General features: G+C 38.3%; 1 protein-coding gene across 4 annotated transcripts in view; it reads right to left on the reverse strand.

The window, feature by feature from the left end:
• Nucleotides 1-294: 294 nt before the first annotated feature.
• The window catches only part of Cbfb (core-binding factor subunit beta), a 48175-nt gene continuing 26788 nt past the window's right edge, over nucleotides 295-21681 (reverse strand). For 2 of the 4 annotated variants that reach the window (XM_051201308.1, XM_051201306.1), the window contains 2 exons: nucleotides 14622-14717; nucleotides 295-1826 (listed from right to left, as the gene is read on the reverse strand). In XM_051201308.1, coding sequence (XP_051057265.1) covers nucleotides 1761-1826; nucleotides 14622-14717 — 162 coding nt within the window. In that variant the 3' untranslated portion in view covers nucleotides 295-1760. Of the gene's footprint in view, nucleotides 1827-14590; nucleotides 14718-21681 lie in introns of all 4 variants that reach the window. The other 2 variants (XM_051201309.1, XM_051201307.1) reach the window with 1 other exon arrangement.

Below are 21681 nucleotides of genomic sequence, written 5' to 3' on the forward strand. Positions count from 1 at the left end.
AAACCAGAGAAAATGTACCACCGACATGTTATTTTAAAAAATAAAATTAAGTGCAGAGGTCAAAACAAAGGAGCTCTGTGATTAAAGTAACCTTAAAACACCCCTGTAAGGATCACTTTTAAAAGGTAATTCCCCCCAGAGGAATTAGGGCACTGAGAGTGTAAACATGTGAGCTGTACAACACCAAATACCAACCAAATTCATTCATAGTACTTAGTTATACAAAGCCAGCATGATCTTTTGTAACACATTATTGTTTATAATAATTCAAACACAATCCTTGCCATGCACGACTTTCAAATATATAACAAATAGTTTTTATTTTGAGATACAGGGTCTTTGTTTATGAATTATAAGACCTATATACAATGAAAGACACACCTCCACAATCAAGTATTTTTATATGCTTTTTAAATGCAATGACCTTATTCAGACTTTTCTGAATTGACCATGTCAGTTTTTAAAATTCTCTAAAATAATGCCATTTTATGATAAAATACATTTTTGCAAAAATTCAGAAATGTAGTTAACATTTAATGAATATGACCAAGAAAAGTATTGTAAGCATGTGCCAAATGACTTAGCACTTTTTTCCAGTTTTATATTTAAAGAAATTGCAATTTGACACTAAGCCTATTTAAAAAATATTGTTACACTGATTCATCTCAAATGCACTATTAATAGTCCTTTTGCAAAATACCATCATATATAACTGTGAATGTTTTGCCCAGAATTAATGGGAGAAAATGTATCTTCTACACAGATGAACATTAAGACTAATCTTCATCAACCAATATTGTTTCTACAAAAGCATGCAATACAAAATACACATGAAAGCAGCTATCTTAAACATGATTTTAATACAATTTACTTTTGTAGCTGATTCATCACTGCCTCCAGTTTAATATGCTGTTACATATAAGAAGTTCCAGTATCCCTTTTCTGATTGACTTGACTTAAAAAAAAAAAAAAAAAAAAAAAAAAATCCCTGAATAAAAACAGAAGTCTGTGACTTCTTTGGGCATTTCTGTAGAACATTATCACCTATGGAGAATTTCTCTATACCCAAACTCATGATCATAGAATATAACTTGAAACAGATCTGAGACAAATAAAAATACTAATTTAAAACATTTATGTTTAAAAGGGCAAGAAAGGGTGAGTATTAGTATTTAAAAGGATACTGTGGCTTTAACAACTGTAAACTTTTGTTTTAGGAGGCTGTGGCAGATAGCTCTAGGCTGCTAGGTTTTTAGCTTGTAAAAAATTCGAACACATCTTCATTTGTAAAATGGTGTAGAATACAAAAAACATAAAATGATATGGAGAAAACACACACAAACAAAGAACGTTTATCAAGGAGGAAAGCCGTATAACCAACTCTTCTGAAAGTACAAAATAATTTTAAGCATCTGCTGAAGAAAACCCTGATACAAATTTCAATTTCTTATCTTGTTTTTAAATGACATGAACTTTTAAATTAAAATGGAGAAAGTAAACACTTGCAACCCAACTAAAATAATGCCAACAAGCTTGCATAGAAAAAAAAATTTCAAATTATTACTGGCTACATGTTTTAAAAATCAGAAATGCAGGTATTATAGTGCAAAACCATGGCAGCTGATGTCATTTCCTGCCTCAGGTCATGAAATATACTGTAGTACCTCCAGTTATCACAGTTTCTGGTCGCACAATGAGTTATGTATACCAACTAGAAGCATGTGTATGTAGAGATGGGTGGCACATGTACTGTGCTCACATTAACGAAGCTTGAGATCATCACCACCTAAACTGGAACCAGGACTAGGGTCTTGTTGTCTTCTTGCCTGCAATGACAAAATTATAATATGAAGTCAAGAGAATGTGGTTTGAAAACTTAAATGATACATATATAAGATATTAAGACACTGTTATATGAGATGGTCATAACAATTAAAACTATACATAACATTTTATAATACTAAATAATAATAATTTTATATTCAAAAGGATATTATAAGGGCATACTACATAAAAAAGAAAAAAAAATGTTTATTTTTAGAACCAGAGGCTTAACTTTACTACACCAATGTAGTCAAGCATCTCAGAAGCAAACTTTCCCTTTTAGTAATAGCTGACATTTAATAAGCAACAATTACATGCTAGGCACTGTCTTAAGTACTCTTCATGAATGCACTAAATAGTCCCTAACAACTTATATAGGCACCATTATTTCTTCCATTCTATAAAGAAATCAAATGGCTGGGCATGGTGGGCACAGGCAGGTTTATCTCTGTGGAGTTTGAGGCCAGCCTGGTCTACAAAGAGAATTCAATGACAGCCAGGGCTGTTACACAGAGAAACACTGTCTCAAACACCCAAAAAGGAACTGAGTCACACACAAATACACACACACACACACACACACACAGTTTTTCATGACAGGGTTTCTCTGTAGCTTTGGAGGCTGTCCTGGAACTAGCTCTTGCAGACCAGGTTGTTCTCACAGAGATTCACCTGCCTCTGCCTCCTGAGTGTGCCACCAACGCAAGGCCTAAGAAAACATTTCAAGGTTCACTGAAGAACGAACTCCCTATTTAAATTACCTATGACAAATTACTTAATAGAAAATATCTGTCAAGTAAAATATCATGTATGACACTCTGGCAATAATATATATGTATATATACACACACACACACATACATATACACATATATATTGCCCCTTTAGTCCATGTACAACTTTAAAAGCAAATGTATAGTTTTCATTATATTTAATATTGTGTATGTGTGGATGCTGTGATGTTGTGCATACAGGTGCTTGTGGAAGCCAGAGGGAGTGAGTTACAGATGGTGTGAGCTGCCTGACATGGTGTTAAGACCTGAACACAACCATCCGGACTAAAAGGTAGTCAGGTTTGACAGAAAGTACCTTTAATCACTGAGGCATCTCACTAGTCCCCCTACCCCTTGCAACATTTTCTTTTAGTCTCTTGCACAAATTTTAATGTACTATAAAGTTTTGTCAATCCTCCCAAAGGTTGGCTAGGTACAAATATCTATTTGTAACCAGAACCTGGTTCTTCCAAATTAAATTTTGCATTGTTAAATAATGGCAACTCCATTTTGCCAGTTGTTTAGGCAGAAAGCCTGGGTTTCCCCTAACATGTGTTCCCTATATTCAACAACACGTCCTGATGGTTCATCTTTAAAGATACCCTTAATTTGACCATGTCTACTATCTCTATCACTTTCTCTAGACCAAGCCACCAAGATTCACGTCCACCTTCTTCTTAGCCAATTCTGTTATATGTCAGCAGTTAGAACTAACTACATTTACATCTGTGACTTATTTAGCTTAATTTTCTGGAATTGTGTACTACAGCATCAACTAATTTTTCTATCATCTATATCATTTTTAAAAACAAATTCAACAAAAAAAAATTACATTTAACTGGAGCTATTACTTAAGGCTGAGCATAATGACACACAGAATTAGATTCTGGCATGTGGAAGGCAAGCAGATCAAGAGTGAACCTAAACAAAAGAGATCTTGTTTCAAAACCAGTTATCAGAGAAAGAACATTCTTGACCTTCCCAATATGGCTCAAGTCTCATTTATACTCAAATTTTATTTCTTAGTGCTAGGCATTAAAGCCAGGACCCTGTGCACTCTAAGAATGCATTCTACAAATGAGCCATAATCAGCCCTAAGGAAGGTTTATAACCAGCCCTAAGGTCTGGGTTTGATTGAACAGTCCAGAGCTATGTTATCAATTAAGAACATTATGTTATTTGTACCAAGGCAGGCAGATCTTATGAGTCTGGGGCCAGTCTGGACTACTCAGCAAGTTCCAGGCCAGCCAGGAGATACTGTGTTCAAAAAACCAAAACCAAAAAAGAAAAACAACCTCAAAGCCAAATAACCACAACAAAAGACAGTTTGCCTTATTCACCTCTAAACAAAATAAATTTCAACAATATCTCCTTCTGTAGTAGATGGATTTAAGCCATTTTTGTCAGCAGACTTCTCACAACTCAGTTTAGCCTACCCTTTTCAGTTAGAATACTCAAGGTAATGTTACACTGCACAGCCAGTTGAGGTTAAAAAGCTATGGGTGCCCATGTACAAGAAAACCAATTTAAGCCCCCCCCCCCAATCAATACTAAGTGTGTTGTAAAGACCAGTCAATTCTGCAGAAGCAGAGCCTGTGATATAGGAATCTGGTTTCAGTCAATGAAGGTCAGAAAGGGGCTGAGCAATGAAGAAACTAAGGAAAAATCAATCCAAATTATATATTCATAAATCACTAACCTACCAATACAGTACTTTGTGAACAGTATAGCCTTTATCTTTGATTTTTTTTCCTCCCTCCCCTCTCCTTCTCTCTCTCTCTCTTTTTTTTGAGACAGGGTTTCTCTATATAGTCCTGGCTGTCCTGGAACTCAGAGATCAGCCTGCTTCTGCCTCCAGAGTACTGGGACTAAAGGTGTGCACCACCACTGTCTGGCTTATTTTTAAACTTTATTATGACAATAGAATGATTTCAAATGGATGACACTCATCAACAGCTGGAGTTCTTTGTACTGGTCCTGGCTGTGTTGAAACAGCTGAGGGACACTTGTATAAAGCATCTCATGTTTTGATAGAAAGCATGGAGAACAACAGTAAAGAAAAGCAATTTTTTTTTTTTTTTGGCTATTGTTTTTAGGTTTCCATTTTCCTTGTGAGAAAGAGACTAAGGAAGAAGTGATAAGGCCTTGTGCAGGAGTGAAGAGTAGGACCAAAAACAAGGAGCTAGAACAGAGAAAAACAAGAGCTGTGGGAAATGGAAGGAAGATGTCTGGAGACTTGCAGAAACAGACTTAGCTCCTGTGACTAGCTTCCAAAGAAAGGACTTTCTTTGAGAAGCTATGCTACTAATTTTGGCTCTTTCCTTCCTCCTCCCCTCCCCTCCCCTCTTCCTTTAATAGTATCTTACTATGTAGACCTGGCTGGCTTCAGACTCATAGAGAACTCACCTGCCTCTACCTCTCAAGTGAATTTTGGCTGTTTTAGAGGAAATTCTTCTACAGGTAGTAAGCTACACTACAAGTCCTCTCTAAACATACTCTAAGCACCAAGTCCATGTTTGTTTTTAAATTAATCTAGAAATTTCATACAAACCTCTTACTACCCATTCCTCCTATAACTTTTTAGTACAACATCATTCAAAGAGAGCAAATCTAGTTTCTAGGTCATTGCAAGGTGAATGTAAAAGAGCAACAAAGTAGTGACCCATCAGGGCTTGGAGAAATAGCTGAGAGCAGGGTTAGTTCAATAAACTAAAGTTTTTGTTGATTGCTGTCTTTTTAATTAACTAGTAAACAAACATGGAAAATGCTTTACAGAAAAATGCTTTAATCACTGAAAATAACAGCAGTTCTCTGAATATGTACTATGTATAAAAAATATCCTTCCCATACTCACTTTATATTTGACACTTAGCTAAAAGCTAGTATTTAAGAGACCTGACTTAACTCTCATTATACAGATGATAAATCCGCAACCAAGGATTAGTGATGGCCAGAGACTCATAGGACAAGTAAGTCTAGAAAAAATTAAATCACACTATCGATAGTCACTGCTATTTCTTCCAATTGTTAAGGCTCAGAGACACAAAGCAGAAATTTTAAGTCCGGACTTGATGCATTTCCCCCAACTACCCAAGGTCAACCCTTGGGATCCATATGGTGGAAAAAAAGAACCAATTCCTGCAATTTGTCCTCTGACTGCTATTTTGCACCATGGTGTGTGTGTGTGTATGCACATAACACACAAATATAGATCATGATGTTTTTCTTACACAAAAATGAGTATTTTGTACAAAGTTAAATGTGCTGATAATGCAAACACTGAGGAATTTAAATAAATAGAGGCTGAGATATTCTTTTTACTTGGATGATATAGGCTCCAAAATCATGCATAACCCAAGTTCAATACAAACAACCAAATAAACAATCACATAAAGCTCTCGCATGTTTTATTTCCAAAAGACTTCCAATCAAAAATTTTCCTGGTATACTGAGAATTAAACTTTAAAAGGTAGAATATTCAGTAATTATTAATTCATTCCATGACATTAAAATGCTTGTAGCCAGATTATGTGTTAACAGTGCTTTATTAGCTTAGGTCAAGAGGACAATCAAACTAAAGGTAGTGTCTAACAAAAGACAATACATGAATTGCTACTAGACAGACAAAAGAGGAATTTTTCAAATTCGTCCATCACCAAAACACTTAACAGGCAACTATGCAAGCCTGGGAGGCTGCTACCACTGTAGTCAGCAGAACCAGGCAAAAGTTCAACTTTTTTGGTTGTTTGGGAACTGACTGATCATAACCACTACCAAAAAGTCAAAATCTAAAACCCTTTGGTGGCGCACATCTTTAATCCCAGCACTCGGGAGGTGGAGACAGAGGCAGAGGCAGATGCAGGTGGATCTCTGTGAGTTCGAGGCCAGCCTGGTCTACAGAGTGAGTTCCAGGACAACCTCCAAAGCAATACAGAGAAATCCTGAAAAACAAACAAACAAACAAAAACAAAAACAAAACAAAAAACAATAAATAATACAACCCTTTGACAAAGTATCTTTGTGTTTCAGTCTAAAATTAGAATAAGCCTACATAACTGGCATTCCAGACACATTGTGAGCCAAATACTAGATTCCATTTGACTACATTCAAATGGTTACAAGATACTAAGGTTCAGATGTAACAACTGTCAGTGAAACAGCAACTAGAGACAGAACTTGCATTCAAACCAGATGTCTAGGGCCAAATGGTGCTGCTGGCACACACCTCTTAATCCCAGAACTTGGGAGACAGAGGCAGGCTGACCTCCCTGAGTTTGAGGCCAGCCTGGTCTATTGTGAGAGTGCCAGGACAGGTTCCAAAAGCTACACAGAGAAACACTGTCTCAAAAAATAAGAAACCCCCTAAAACAAACAAACAAACAAACAAAAAAAACCAGATATCTATTACAAATTGCAGTAGTGTGAATGATAATGGTCCCATAAGGTATTTTCTGAATACTTGGTCTCCAGTTGAGAACTGGGAGGATTAGGTGTGGCCTTGCTGGAAGTATATCACTGGGGGTAGGCTTTAAGTTTTCAAGACTCCTGCCATTTTGAGTTGACTCTGCTTCCTACTTTCTGACCAAGATGTGAGCTCTAGCTGTTCCTGGTATGCCTTTGCTCTACCAAGGACTCTAACCCTTTGAAAACGTAAGTAAAGACTTCCTTTTGTAAGTTGCTTGGTCAGGTTGTGTCACAACTATAGAAAAGTATGCTCATTCTGCACACCAAAGGTCCTCAAGTAATCTACATCATCTAGGTTTCCTGAAAACACTCTAGGAACCCCAAAGAAAAGAGTAATCCCTACTCTTGCATTGACTAGAGTCTCTATTTTATGTATTGGGGCACAACACAAAATTTCAAATGAAGAAAGGTTTCTACTGTTTTAAAAGTAGCCTATTTACCACAGGGTGTGGTGGCACATGCCCATAATACCAACATTTGTGAGGTTAAGACAGGAGATCAAATGTTTGATGCCAGCTTAGGCAATACAGTGTTACTAGTAAAACAAAACAAAGAAAGCCTATATGTCAGTACACACAGATAGCAAATTAAAGAATCTTCTGTTTTTATTATTCTGTTTTACGCTAAGAGCATCTTTTCTATTTTTTAAAAAAGATTTGTTTTATTTTGATTTATGTTTTGTCTCTGTATATATACATACATGTTAGTCCCCCTGGAGGCCAGCAGGTGGTGCCAGATCCCCTGCAGCTGGAGTTTCAGATGGTTGTGAGTCCTCTAACCCCCAAACAAGCTACTGAAAACCAAACTCCTGTCCTCTACAACAGTAAATAACATTCTTAACTGCTGAGCCATTTCCCCAGGCCCCTAAAGTCAAATTTTCTTTCTTTCCTAAATAAGGAACAATGCATGTGATACCAGACTCATAAAGTACTAAGGATATAGTCAAATTTAAACCTTCCATTTAGAAACAAAACAAAAAACCAAAACTTTAAATTGTGTGTTTGTGTGAATTTGTAGACATTAATGCAGGTACCCAGGAAGGTTAGGGGCATCTAGAGTTAAAGAGGCAGTTGCTATGAGCAGCTACCATGGGTGCTGAGAATCAAAAATCTGTAGGAACAGTTGGCATTCTTAATTGCTGAGCCATTTCTTTCCTGCTCCCTATGACTTATGACTTATTTATGGGTATGTGTCTATGTGTGGGTATGTGCATGTATGTGCAGGTATCCATGGGCCAGAAGAACACGTCAGATACCCTGGAGCTGGAGGTTGTTGGGAACTGAATTTGGATCCTCTGCTAGAGCAGTCTGTACTAATACTGAGCCATTTCTCCAGCCCCAATAGCCATCCATTTTGTCGTCTATCCCCCCATATCTGGTCTCCATCTTCAGTTTCTTATGTCACCTACTATGCATGTCTTAAAAATAATTAAGAAATAATATTTTGTACTGTTAGTATCTCATTTTATTTTAAGATTACTTAACAATAGCGAGCTAAGGCTACTAAAATAAATATTTTTTTTCAGTACATTTATCATTTGCGAAGTCAATTAAAAGGTAGACAAGATACTGTATTAGTGAAAGCCTCTTCCTAAAAAGACAGAAAAAAGCTGGGTGGTAGTGGCACACACCTTTAATCCCAGTGCTCTGGAGGCAGAGGCAGATGGATCTAGGTGAGTTTGAGGCCAGCCTGTCTACAAAGAGTTTCAGGACAGCCTGGGTTACACACAGAGAAATTCTGTCTTGAAAAATAAAAAACAAACAAAAAAGTCAGCAAAAAAAGAAATGCTAAATTCTATCATGAATGATGGATAGAAAAGTCATCATTTTACAGATGTCAAAATGGAAGCACGTACAAGGAATCTTACACAAGAAATTCCATATAAAGACAACAGTGAAAACTGAAAAGCCTTAAGCCACCAATCCCTTGAAGTTCTGCTTCCCACCAAAAAAATGTTAACTTTACGTAAGTATTAAATGTTCACGAACAGTATCATTACAGCTTTAGTATGGCAAGGCTAGAGATTTCAGAAGTTATTCAAACAGTGGTAGATAGCCCTAAGCTTCAGTGCTGCTAAAAATCTCAGACTTCCAAAAATCATTACTCAGTGCCACCCACGAGTTACCACTGTTCCCTGGCCCTCATTCCCAGTCAGGCATCAGGACCACCCACAAGAACCGATATTATTCTTTTCTGTCTCAGCCTTTTCTATTCCAGGGAAAATGATTTCTAATGTCCCCTGGCAGACTTTATTATTCAGTTCAATCATCTTTATTTCCTACTGCTAGACTATGATTTGTGCAGATGCCCTGGTTAGAAGACTTAATTCGTTGCTTTTTCTTCTATTAAGTAAACTATCTGACGGTCAATATGACAACTTTTCTGGGAGTTTTAATTTTACAAACTGTTATAAGAATGAATTAGATAGTTAAATCCCAAAGATATGTGATTGTGTGTGTTTTTTAGATTTACTTATTATGTATACAGTTCTGCCTTCATGTCTGCCTGCAGGCCAGAAGAAGGCACTAGATCTCATTACAGATGGCTGTGAGCCACCACATGATTGCTGGGAATTGAACTCAGGACCTCTGGAAGAGCAGTTAGTGCTCCTAACAGCTGAGCCATCTCTCCAATGGCACCCCCTTAACCAATCCTCCCTACCCCATGTCTTTTGAGAAAGGGTCTCACTATGTAGTCCTGGATGCCCTAGAACCTGCTATTCATATTTAGTTGGCCTTAAACTGAAGAGACATCTATCCACCCTGTCTCCAGAGTGGGAAACCATACCCAAGATGTTTAATTTATAGGGAGGAAATGTTTTCTTTCAGTTTTTTCGAGACAAGGTGTCTTTGATTAACAGTCCTGGCTGTCCTAGACCAGGCTGGCCTTGAACTCACAGGTATCTGCCTGCCTCTGCCTCCGGAGTGCTGGGATTAAAGGTATGTGTCACCACATGCCGTTTTATTTATCTTTTTTAAAGATATAAACAGCCCAAAAAGCAAACTCTTAAGGACTAATAGGTAAGACAAGAATATAGGGGGGAAAAAAAGCAAAATACACATAAAGCACCACAAGACACACAGACCATAAACCCCTCCTCAGTTGCCAGTGTATATCTGGAGACAGATTCCAGCCCACTGTTTAAGATTACAGCTCTGTAAAAGAATCAATATTTCAAATTATTGCTATAAAGGACTAGAGCAGCAGATTTCAATCTTCCTAATGTGGAAACCCTTTAATACAGTTCCTCATAAAATTATTTTCATTGCTACTTCATAAGTGTAATTTTGCTATTGTTATGAATTGTATGTAATGTAAATATCTGATATGCAGGATATCTGATCTGCCAACCCTCAACGGGGTGGAGACCCACAGGTTGAGAACCACCCAAACAAGTGGATCTTAAATCATTGATGAAAATTTAACCATTTTCTCTGTCTTCTAGGTCGTAATGCTTTAGTGCACAATACACTTTAGAGAACTAAAAGGATGCTCCATCAGCCAGACAATTCAATTAACTGGAGCCAGCACTAGGCAGAGCTTTTAGCACTAAGGAAGCACTTTAGAGCTATTATTTCTGTGGGCACACTCTAGCTGAGCACATTAGTGTTTTCTAAAGGTTTCTCATTGAATTGTGACAATTTCTGTGATAAAACTGGGGCTTGAGAGAGACTGGCAAGTGACTGAACAGGAATGTGAACTGGGCCTGATTACAAAGCCCAGGCTCTCAATTGCTGACTAGATAATGGAATATTCTATCTGAATGACAAATTACTTAGCACCTCTGTCAACAGATTTTACTTTTGTGTACAACCAAATATAAAAACACCAAAATATTTTCAAGTGGTAACATTGTAAATTAGCAACAATACTAGACTATTTAAATTAGATAAAGCAACATACATTTAATTCCAGCAGTAAGAAATTTTCTGGCAAGAGGGCCTCAGCCAGCCAGGGCTATACAGTGAGACATGTCATGTAAACAAACACTTTATACAATAATTGAACCCAAGAAGTAGACTAGCTGTCCCACTAATTCCCAGTCATCTCTTCACTCATTTACTACAGAAAGACTGACCACCCTCTGTCTTAACAAGATCCACTTTCTGCCAAGACTGAAAGAGGTGCAAAGGTATGTGTCTACTGAATAGTCCAGCACAACACAGGCCACTATTTAACCAACGAACACAAATCAACAAATTTAAGTATTTTTATTAAAAATTTTGCAGAAGCTAGGAGTGGTGACACATGCCATTAATCCTAGCACCCTAGAGGCAGAAGCAGGCAGATCTCTGTGAGTTTGAGGTCAGCCTGGTCTACACAATGAGTTCCAAGACATCCAGGACTACAGAGAGACCTTGCTGAAAACAAAACAAAAAACAGACAAAAACAACAAAAAATCCAAAAAATTCAGCTCTCAGACAAGTAGGATAGAACTGTTGTGTGGAAGACGTTAATGTACCAAGTAAACACAATGCATAAACATTGTGGTAGATAACTCAGGAGACAAAGAATAAAGGTTTCACCCGGCAGTGGTGGCTCATGCCTTTAATTCCAGCACTCTGGAGGCAGAGGCAGGTGGATCTCTGCAAGTTTGAAGCCAGACTAGACTGGTCTACAAAGCTACACAAAGAAGCCCTGTCTTGAAAAAACCAGAAGGAAAAAAAAAAAAAAAAAAAAAAAGGATAAGGGTTTCATGATGAAATGTCAAGGAAAGGAAGAACAGATACATTTACATTGTCTCACCATATGGCTCAATAAATACTTTAACAGAAGAAGAGGTGGTTGGGAGTGGCAGCACATGCTGCTACTCCTAGCACTTAGGAGCTGGAATCAGGAGGATCAATAATTCAACTTTGATTCTGTTTAATACATTGAGCTCATTTAGCTTACCTAGCTTCTGCTAGATGAGACCTTGTCTAAAACACAAAAACTCAAAGCAAACATACCACAAAAAGGGAAAATAGGGTAAGAGGGGCAAGAGGAGGAAGAATGAAGAGGGGCACAAGTCAGGAGGGGAGGCAGAAAGGGAAAATGAAGGAGAAAGAAATTAAGTGCTATGGAAACTACAAAGCAGAAGCTGATTAAGAAGACCTGAGAAGGGTCTGACATGACTTACGCTACACCTTGATGAATGGGTAGAAAAGCTCAGAGTACAATAAGCAAAATGGTAAGAAATGTAAGATATGAAGAACTGCAGGATGGGTGGTGGCGCATACCTGTTAATCCCAGCACGTGGGAGGCAGAGACAGGCTGATCTCTTGAGTTCAGGGCCAGTTTGGTCTACAGAGTGAGTTCCAGGACAGCCAGGGCTACACAAAGAAACCCTGTCTTGAAAAACAACAAAAACAGACAAACAAAAAAACCAGAAAACCCAAACCAAACCAATACGCACAGGAAACAACTACAAGTATTCGTGTGCGTGCATACGCATGTGTGAGTGTGTATGCGTCTGTCTGTCTGTCTCTAATCCTTCTATACTCTCTATACTAGAGATAGTCTCATCTACTATCAGTCCTTTAGGTAAATTGACTCAACAAAGGAATCTATCAATCATTGAAAGACACTAAATTTTATTTCATTCCACAAAGTAACCACTGATTAGGCTTGATATTAGATTTTAGAATTATTCTAAAATAGACAAAACACAATAACACAGAAAGCTATAGCAGTTGATATCAAATTAGTGCCAAATATGTTATGACTAAAGCCTTTTATACATGAAGAAAGTCATCATAAAAAGGTGAAGTAGCAAGGTGACAGAGTCAGAGCCAGAACTCTCCATCTTGCTCCAGAGCCTGGCTTTGTGTATGTGAATAGATTCACTCTCCTCTCTCTCTCTCTCTCTCTCTCTCTCTCTCTCTCTCTCTCTCTCTCTCTCTCTCTCTCTCTCTCTCTCTCCCTCTCCCTCCTCTCTTTCCCTCCTCTCTCTCTCCCTCTCCCTCTCCCCCCCCCCTCTCTCGCCTAGTCTACAGAGTGTGTTCTAGAGCAGCCAGGAGTACACACACAGTGAGGTTTTCTTTGTTTAGAGACAGGCTTTCTCTGTAGCTTTGGAGCCTGTCCTGGAACTCACTCTGTAGATCAGGCTAGCCTGGAACTTACAGAGATTTGCCTGCCTCTGCCTCCTTAGTGCTGGGATTAAAGGTGTGTGCCACCACTGCTCAGCCATTGTGAAACTTTAATCTTGAAGAAAAAAAAAAAACCCAGAGAAAATTGTGTTAAAATACATACAGCATCTTAACCACTTTCATGGACATCAGTAGTGTTAAAAGTACACTCATATTGATGTACAACAAATGTCTAGAACTTTTTATCTTATAAAACTTAATTTCTATACCCATTAAAATAGCCACTCCCCATCCTGCTGGCAACTATTGTTTTACTTTGTGTCTCAAGTGTTACTGCCTTAAGTAGTAACATGACTTTAAAAATGTATACTTCTGTGTATGGGTGTTTTGCATGTATGTATGTGTACCACTTGTGTGCTTGATGTTCTCAGGGTTACCGACAATTGTGAGCTGTCACAGGAGTCCTAGAAATTGAACCCAGGTCCCATGAAAGATTAATTAGTACTCTTAACCACTGAGCCATCGCTCCAGTTCTCTTCTCTTCTCTCCTCCCTCCCTCCCTCCCTCCCTTCTTGTTTGAGATTGCTCTATAGCCTCAGCTGGCCTGAACTGTGGCCATTCTCCTGTTTCATCTTCTTGAGCTCTGGGGCTTTAATAGGTGTGCTGTATTTTGGTCAGCATCATAATATTGATTTTTCAATGCCCAAAAATTATTCAACATTTTAAATATTTTGTGTGTATGTAAATACTACTGTACACATTTGTGTGTTATCAACTTTGGCATAAGTGCATACATATGGAAGCCAGTTGTTAACATCTCTCTCCATATGTATGTATGTTATGTATGTATGTATATATATTCTGTTAATTCCATTCTTAGAGTATTTTGAAAATATTAAGCTATCCTCTAAAGGTTTACACAAATGGCAAAATCTATTCTGTTTCAAAATGATGGGCTGGGAATCGTGGCTCACGTCATAAACCATCTGCCTAGTCCTCCTCAGGCCTCGGGTTGAATGCCCAGCACCAGGAGAGAATGAACTAAGAAACTTACACTGGTAATTTTCAAAATCAAGATTAATAGCATAGATAAGCCCTCCAAGGATTTTTAGTAATGCTTTAAAAAATGTTTTGATAATGAACTATATAAGAGGCACTTTTTACAATGAAGTGTATGACAGAAATTGGAGGCAGCAAGAGGCTAAATAAAGGTATTTGAATCAATTAATTAAAAGAAAGTATACCTTGTATACCTTGTTACAGTAAAGGTTTTTTTTTTTGTGAACATCAGTGAGAAATCAATATACAACCTTAAATTTAGAATAATTACATTTTTACAGCAATTGCATATAATAAATTCAAACAATATACAATTTTTAAAAATAAGACAAAATCACACCATTAAAAACATTACACATGAATATCACAAACATAGCCTGAGAGTTTGGGGAAAGTACTAACCAGTTACTGCCAGCAGCTGTGAAACTCTCACCTCCATTTCCTCCCGGTGAGACCTGTCTCTATCCTCAAATTCACGAGTTCTTCTTCGAGCCTCTTCGAAGGCCTGTTGTGCTAATGCATCTTCCTGCTGTTAGGGTATATGAAATAACTATTTTAATTTTGGTTTATGTAAAAAATTAAATTTGGGGATTTTTTTTAAAAAAAGGAAACTAACTGAAGAGTAATCCTCAAAATACTAATACCAATCCCCCATCCTACCTAATTTCAGAGGTACTTTTATTTTAGAGTCAGGTTTCATTATACCCTTGACTATTCTGAAACATGACCCTCCCACCTTAGCCTCTCCAGTGCTGAGATTATGGACACGAGCCACCATATTTAATAGGAATCTGAGTCATCTTTGATTTGTAACTCTTTCTTACCTCCACAGAGTAGAGTTGCATACTACCCATTTGCTTCTTATTAAAATCTTTAGTTTCCCATTCATTTCTATAAACATTTTCCTAACTTGGAACTCAAAGAACTTTTAGCTAGGTAAGTCTCCCAAAGACTGTTCCATTTTGTTATTGTACCCCTGTACAATTGAGTTCTGAACAGGCAGGACTGTTACACTGAGAAACCCTGTCTTTTTTTTTTTTTTTCCCCTCCTTGGTTTTTTGAGACAGGGTTTCTCTGTATAGCGCCCTGGCTGTCCTGGAACTAGTTCTGTACACCAGGATGGCCTCAAACTTATAGAGATCTATCTACCTGCCTGTGCCACCTAAGTTCTGGGATTAAAGGCGTGTGACATAACTGCCCATGAGAAAATCTATTTTGAAAAACCAAACCAACCAACCAAATAAACAAAGAAAAAAAAGAAAAGAAAAAAAAATTATAATTTTCAGTGGCAGTGTATATAATTTAAAGGTATAATCAAATTCCCTTACATGGTGCTGAAGATGAAGCTTGGTGGTAGAGCATTTGCCTAGCATACACAAGGCTCCAGGTTCAATTTCCAGCACTTAGGAGTGGAAAAGCACATTCTTTTTTCTTTCCTAAAGTTTTATGTATATGGGTGTTTTTTCTGCTTGTATTTCTGTACACTACTTGTATGCATGATGTCTGTGGAAGCCAAAAGAGGGCGCCAGATTCCCCTGATATAAGAGTATTATCATGAATTGCTATATGGGTGCTGAGAATTTAAAGCCAGTTCTCTTAACTCCTGGGCCATCTCTCCAGCACCCAAAACACTTTCTTATGATATACCTACTAGTGTTAGGACCCAATGCAAGATACTTAACTTCTCTAAGCCTCACATAAAACACAGGCATAGTAGTATTTCACATCTTTGTTACAATTACACAAGACAACACTGTCTTAGGGTTTCCTTCGCTGTGAAGGGACATCATGACCAAGGAACTCTTATTATAAGAGGAAACATTTAAATGGGGCTGGCTTACAGTTCAGAGGTTAGTCCATTTTCATGGCTGATGGCATGCAGTCAGACATGTACTGGACAAGGAGCTGAGAGTTCTACATCTTGATCAACAGGCAGCAGCAGGAGTCTGTGTTCCATATATGTAGCTTGAGAATATGAGACCTCAAAGCCTGCCCCTAAGACATACTTCCTCCAATGAGGTCACACCTCCTAATAGTGCCACTCTCAACAGGTCAACTATTCAAACACGAGTTTATGGGGGATATTCAAACCACCACAACATACTAAAAATAGTTAAGGCAGAATTCAATTAAGTGCTATTGATTTACAAGCACTTACGATACATAAGTCACACACTAAGTTGGGTGTGTGTGTGGGGGGGGGTTGGCACACACCTTTAATCCCCGTGCTTGGGAGGCAGAGGCAGGTGGATCTCTGTTGAGTTCAACGCCAGCCTGGTCTATAAAGTGAACTCCAGGACAGACTCCAAGACTAGAGAAACCCTGTTTCTAACCACCCACATAAAAGTTATACACTTAACTATAATTACTCATATCTACTAAGCTCCCAGAATATTCCATGCAAGCCTGAGACACCTAGAAAAGAATGCTGTCCATTCCTAAGGGCATTCTACTGATACTTCAAACTCAGTTAGGTATCAATTGGGACATACCTGCTAATTGGGACATACCTGTTCTTTTCTTCTTATTCACTTTCTCAGAATTATTACATTTTGTGAATGTGCATACAGGTGTGCACATACTGCAGCTTAGATATAGAGGTTAGAGACCAACCTGTGGGGATTGTTTCTCTCCTCCCACCATGTGGGGCTTTTCGATCTAACTCAGGTCATCAGGCCTGGTGACAAATGCTTTTACCCTATGCTACACCTCACTGTCCCTTCTTCACTGTTTCATTTACTTTACAAGGATTTGCTTAGCCTTTATTATGGGCAGACCACTGTGCTTAGTGGCGTGAATATAATGAGGCAATATTGTTTTTCCTCATATAGCTGCTGCGGTTGGTGGCAGAAAACAGAAAAAACCTAATAAACAAATCAACATAGTTAGCTACTATGATTATGTGCAACAGAGAGAATTAGGTGGATAAAATGAGAGTGTACACTAGCTGCAACCTATTTCCCTAAGAAAGTTATTGAAGATACTGTGTACTCTAGAAATGGGCATATATTTTCCTCCTGAAGTGATTTTAAAGTATTACTAATTGCTATGGGGGGAGGGGGGGAGGGAGTGGAGGGAGGGGGGAAGGGCTGGAGAGATGGCTCAGTCATTACAGGCTAGGCTCACAACCAAAAAAAAAAAAAAAAAACCCCAAAAAATAGTCCTCTACTTCCTAATTCCAAATTAATATGGGAAAGCTGATGGGCAATTACCAGTGTCATCCTGGTTCTTTAACATTTCCCTTTTAAGGATACTACCTGCTAATAAAATTATCTGCTCACCCATGAAAGGAGATTACTGGCTAGGAACAAGTGGCTTTATTCTGCCTCAGACAATGGTTAGAGGAATTTGCAAAAATTTTAGTCTCCTGGGCCATATGCCATACTAACTTACTATTCCAGGGACTATATGAAAACACACATCACACATAAATCAGCTAGATGGGGTCAACATAACAAAGTTGGAGTGGGCCATCGTGGCATGTACCTGTAACCCACCATGTGGGAAGTTGAGGCAGGAGGATCATCTGAGTTTTGGAGTTAAGACACCAGGCTGAACAATATCAGAAGTCTTTAGAAAACAATAAATCAAGTATAAAGAGATGATAGAGAACACTGTATGCTCTTCTAGAAGACCCAGGTTTGATTCCTAGAGCCCACAGGGCAGCTTACAAATATCTGTTAATTCCAGTCCCAGGGATGTGATGTCCTTTTCTGGTCTCTGTGAGCACAAGAGACACATAGTGCATAGACAGACACACAGGCAAAATATCCCTACATATAAAACAACAAAACAACCCCTCTTCCCACACACAAATGGGCTAGTGAAATAGCTCAGCAGGTACAGTATTTGCCATGCAAACAGGAGGATTGGAGTTTAGATCCCTGGGCCATACATAAAAAGCTGGGTATATAAAAACATAGCACATGTGTAATCTTAGCTTCAGGAAGGTGGAGAGAGGTGAGTGCCTGAAGTTCACTGGCTAGCCAGCCTAGTGAATTTCAGGTTTTATGAGGGATATTGTCTCAAAAAGTAAGGCAGAGAACATTAAAGCAAAACCTCCATTGTTGATTTCTAGCCTTCACACACATTCATACACATATGTACCTACAACAATACCAACACAAACAAGGACAGACCTACAAACAGCAGCACAATGAAGAAAAAACAGGCCCAAAGAGATGGCTTAGGAAGTAAAGGAGCTTCTGTAAATCCTGGTGACCTTAATTGGATCTCTGGGACTCACATGGAAAGAAAGGACTTCTGCCAAGTTGTCCTTTGTCCTCCAAATGAACACACATGAACATGTACATATGCACACATACACAAACATAAAATGCACTAAAAATAACTAAACCAAAACATACTTAGGTATCCAAAATCCCCATGGGAAATAAATGTTTAGCATCCTATCATAGAACAGATGAAGAATATTCTGACCAATCTTGCTTCACTGATTTTACTTTTACTGTATTATCTAAATCTACAATTATTTATTTTGTTTGGTGGTAACATCTTCCTTCAGCAATGAAATTTTTTTTTTTTTTAGTTTTTTCGAGACAGAGTTTCACTGTAGCTTTGGAGCCTGTCCTGGAACTTGCTCTGTAGACCAGGCTGCCACAAAGATCCACCTGCTTCTGCCTCCCGAGTGCTGGGATTAAAGGCGAGTGCCACTAACACCCGGCAGCATGAATTTTAAAAAGTGTTTTTAAATGAAAAATTAGTAATCAAATTGCAAGAATTGGTGAAGACTATATAATTTGTACAAAATATCAACATTTACTATTCTATGAAGGCAAGACTGATGCCACTTATGGCAGGAAAGTCAAACGAAAACAATAGCAATCTTCTCAAAGGCAGTTACTGAGCATACATTTTGGCAAATGGTGCATTTATTTAACTAATGAGTCTGTAGAACATGACTTTTCATTTATCCCAGTTAGTTCTATCTACCTTCTTGTGCAGATGAAAAAGCAAGTCAGCTTATATGTTGGCTTCAATAGCAGGAAAACCTTACAAACCATTAGAGGATACCTGCTTTGCGTCGGTGCCATCTAGTACTTAAACAGATAATGCTCACTTCAATAGTGGCGCTCACTGTTTACAATGCAAGAGTTGGTGGAACACAATGACATGCTTCTGCTAGATATAATCAAAGTTAAAATCAGGATAATCCTCAGCTACATGATGAGTTGGGACTACATGAAACCCTATCTCAAAATAGTAACAATGTTCTTTATTTTTAATTTTTAATTTTTTTTTTTTTAAAAGCTGGGGTTTCTCTGTAACAGTCCTGGCAGTCTTGGAATTCACTCTGTAGATCAGGCTGCCTCTGCCTCCCAAATGTGGGGATTAAAGGCATGTACCACCACTGCCTGACTAATAGCCAGCTAATAACAATGTTCTTAGTTCTTACTGAATTATAAAATACAAAGTACAAATTTATTAGATTCTTCTGGTACACAGCAAGTGAGATGTTCTAGTGATCACCATAATTCAGTTATATAACTCATATATAACCATGATTAACTAACCACTGTAGAGTGTTTGTGACAGGTTGCTGGATATAAAATTCACCACAGAGCTGAGATGGCCCAGTGGTTAATTGTGAAGACTTCAGCTCCCAGCACCTACCCCAGCAGCTCACAACTGCCTATAACTCCAGTTTCAGAGGAGATCTTTTGATCTCTTTGGGCACCAAATATGCATGTGATACACATACAAATACATGAGCAAAAAAAAAACACACAAATCTAAAAACAAAGTAAAACTTATCATGACAGTACATGTTTATCTTTGGAACTTTAGAAAATTTGGGGGTCCTGAAGAATGTCTATAATGTCTTTTTTTTTTTTTTTTTTTTTTTTTTTTTAAATGAGAGGGTCTCACTATAAAGCCCTGGCTAACCTGGAACTCACTATGTAGAGCAGGCTGGCCTTGAATTCACCATGATCCACCAGGCTCTGTCTCTTTGGGACTAAAGGTGTGCATCACCATGGCTATTTCTATTTTGATAAATGAATACTAGTTGTACTCTCTCTCTCTCTCTTTGACCTGAACTTGATTCCCAGAACCCACATGGTGGAAGACAGATTCCCACAAGTTGTTTTCTGATCTTCACATATGTGCTATCAAACATACATGTACACTTCTAAATACACATGAAAAATTGAAATCTAATTAAGGTATTTAACTGTGAAGTGTCAATTTTCTAGAGAATTGTATCTGAAATTCAGTCATATTAAAAACAAAAACCTGAAAGCTGAGTATGATGGCTCACACCTGTAATCCCACTGCTCTGAAGTTAGAGGCAGGAATGTTAGAAGTTCAAGCAAGACTCTCCTGAGCTACACAGCCAGTTCAGGACAACATGGATTATGAGACCTTGCTAAATACAAAGGGGGATAACAAAGTAGAGATATAGCCCTGTGATTGTCTTAACTTAGTATTTTTATTGTGATAAAACAACATGACCAAAAGTAACTTGAGAGGAAAGAGTTTACTTCCCTTACATTTCCCTATCACAGCCTATCATTGAAGGAAGTCAGGGCAAGAACTCAAGCCGGGCAGGAACCTGGAGGCAAAAGCTGATTCTGAGGCTATGGAGAAATGCTACTTACTGGTGTGCTTGTTATGGTTTGCAAGGTCCGTTTTCTTATAACACCTAGGACCACCAGCCCAAAAGTGGCACTACATAATGGGCTGGATCCTCCCCATCAATCACTAATTTATAAAATGCACCACCAGACTTGCCTATAGACCAGTATTTCAGAGGAAATTTCTCAGCTGAGAGTCACTTTCCCAAAATGACTCTATCTTGTATCAAGCTGACCTAAACCTAGCTCACACATTGCTTATGAGCTCCTGTTGCAGAGAACCACGGTTTGTTCTCAGGACCACACATCAGCTCACAACATCTATAACTATTATTTCCAGGGGATCCAACACCATCTTCTAGCCTCCACAGGCACCAGGCACACACAGTACATACACATGAAGTCTGTGATAGTCTGAATAGGAATGGCCCCTATAGACTCATATGTTTGAATACTTGGCTCATAGTCAGTGGCATTATTAGGAGAAGCGGCCTTGTTGGGAGTTAGGTGTGGCCTTGCTAGATGTTCAAGCGAGGCCTAGTGTGGCATTCATTTCTTCTATCTGTGGATCAAGATGTAGAAACTCTCAGCTACTTCTCCAGCACCATGTCTGCCTACGTGCTGCCATGCTTTCCACTATGGACTAAATCTCTGAACTGCTTTTCTTTATAAGAGTTGCCATGGTCATGGTGTCTCTTCACAGTAATATAAAACCTTAATAAGACAAAGGAAACTGTCTAAATGCAACTTGATATTCCATGTTTGGTTGACATCCATGGGAGGACTGCCCTTTTCTGAAGAGAATTGGAGGAGTGGATGGGTGGCAGTAGTGGAGTAGTAGAAGGGATGTAAGGAAAACAGCTGGAAAGAGAGGAGGGAGAGGAAACTGTGGTTGAG

This window comes from Phodopus roborovskii, unplaced genomic scaffold, assembly GCF_943737965.1.
Source record: "Phodopus roborovskii unplaced genomic scaffold, PHOROB, whole genome shotgun sequence".
In the NCBI taxonomy this organism is placed as follows: domain Eukaryota; kingdom Metazoa; phylum Chordata; class Mammalia; order Rodentia; family Cricetidae; genus Phodopus; species Phodopus roborovskii.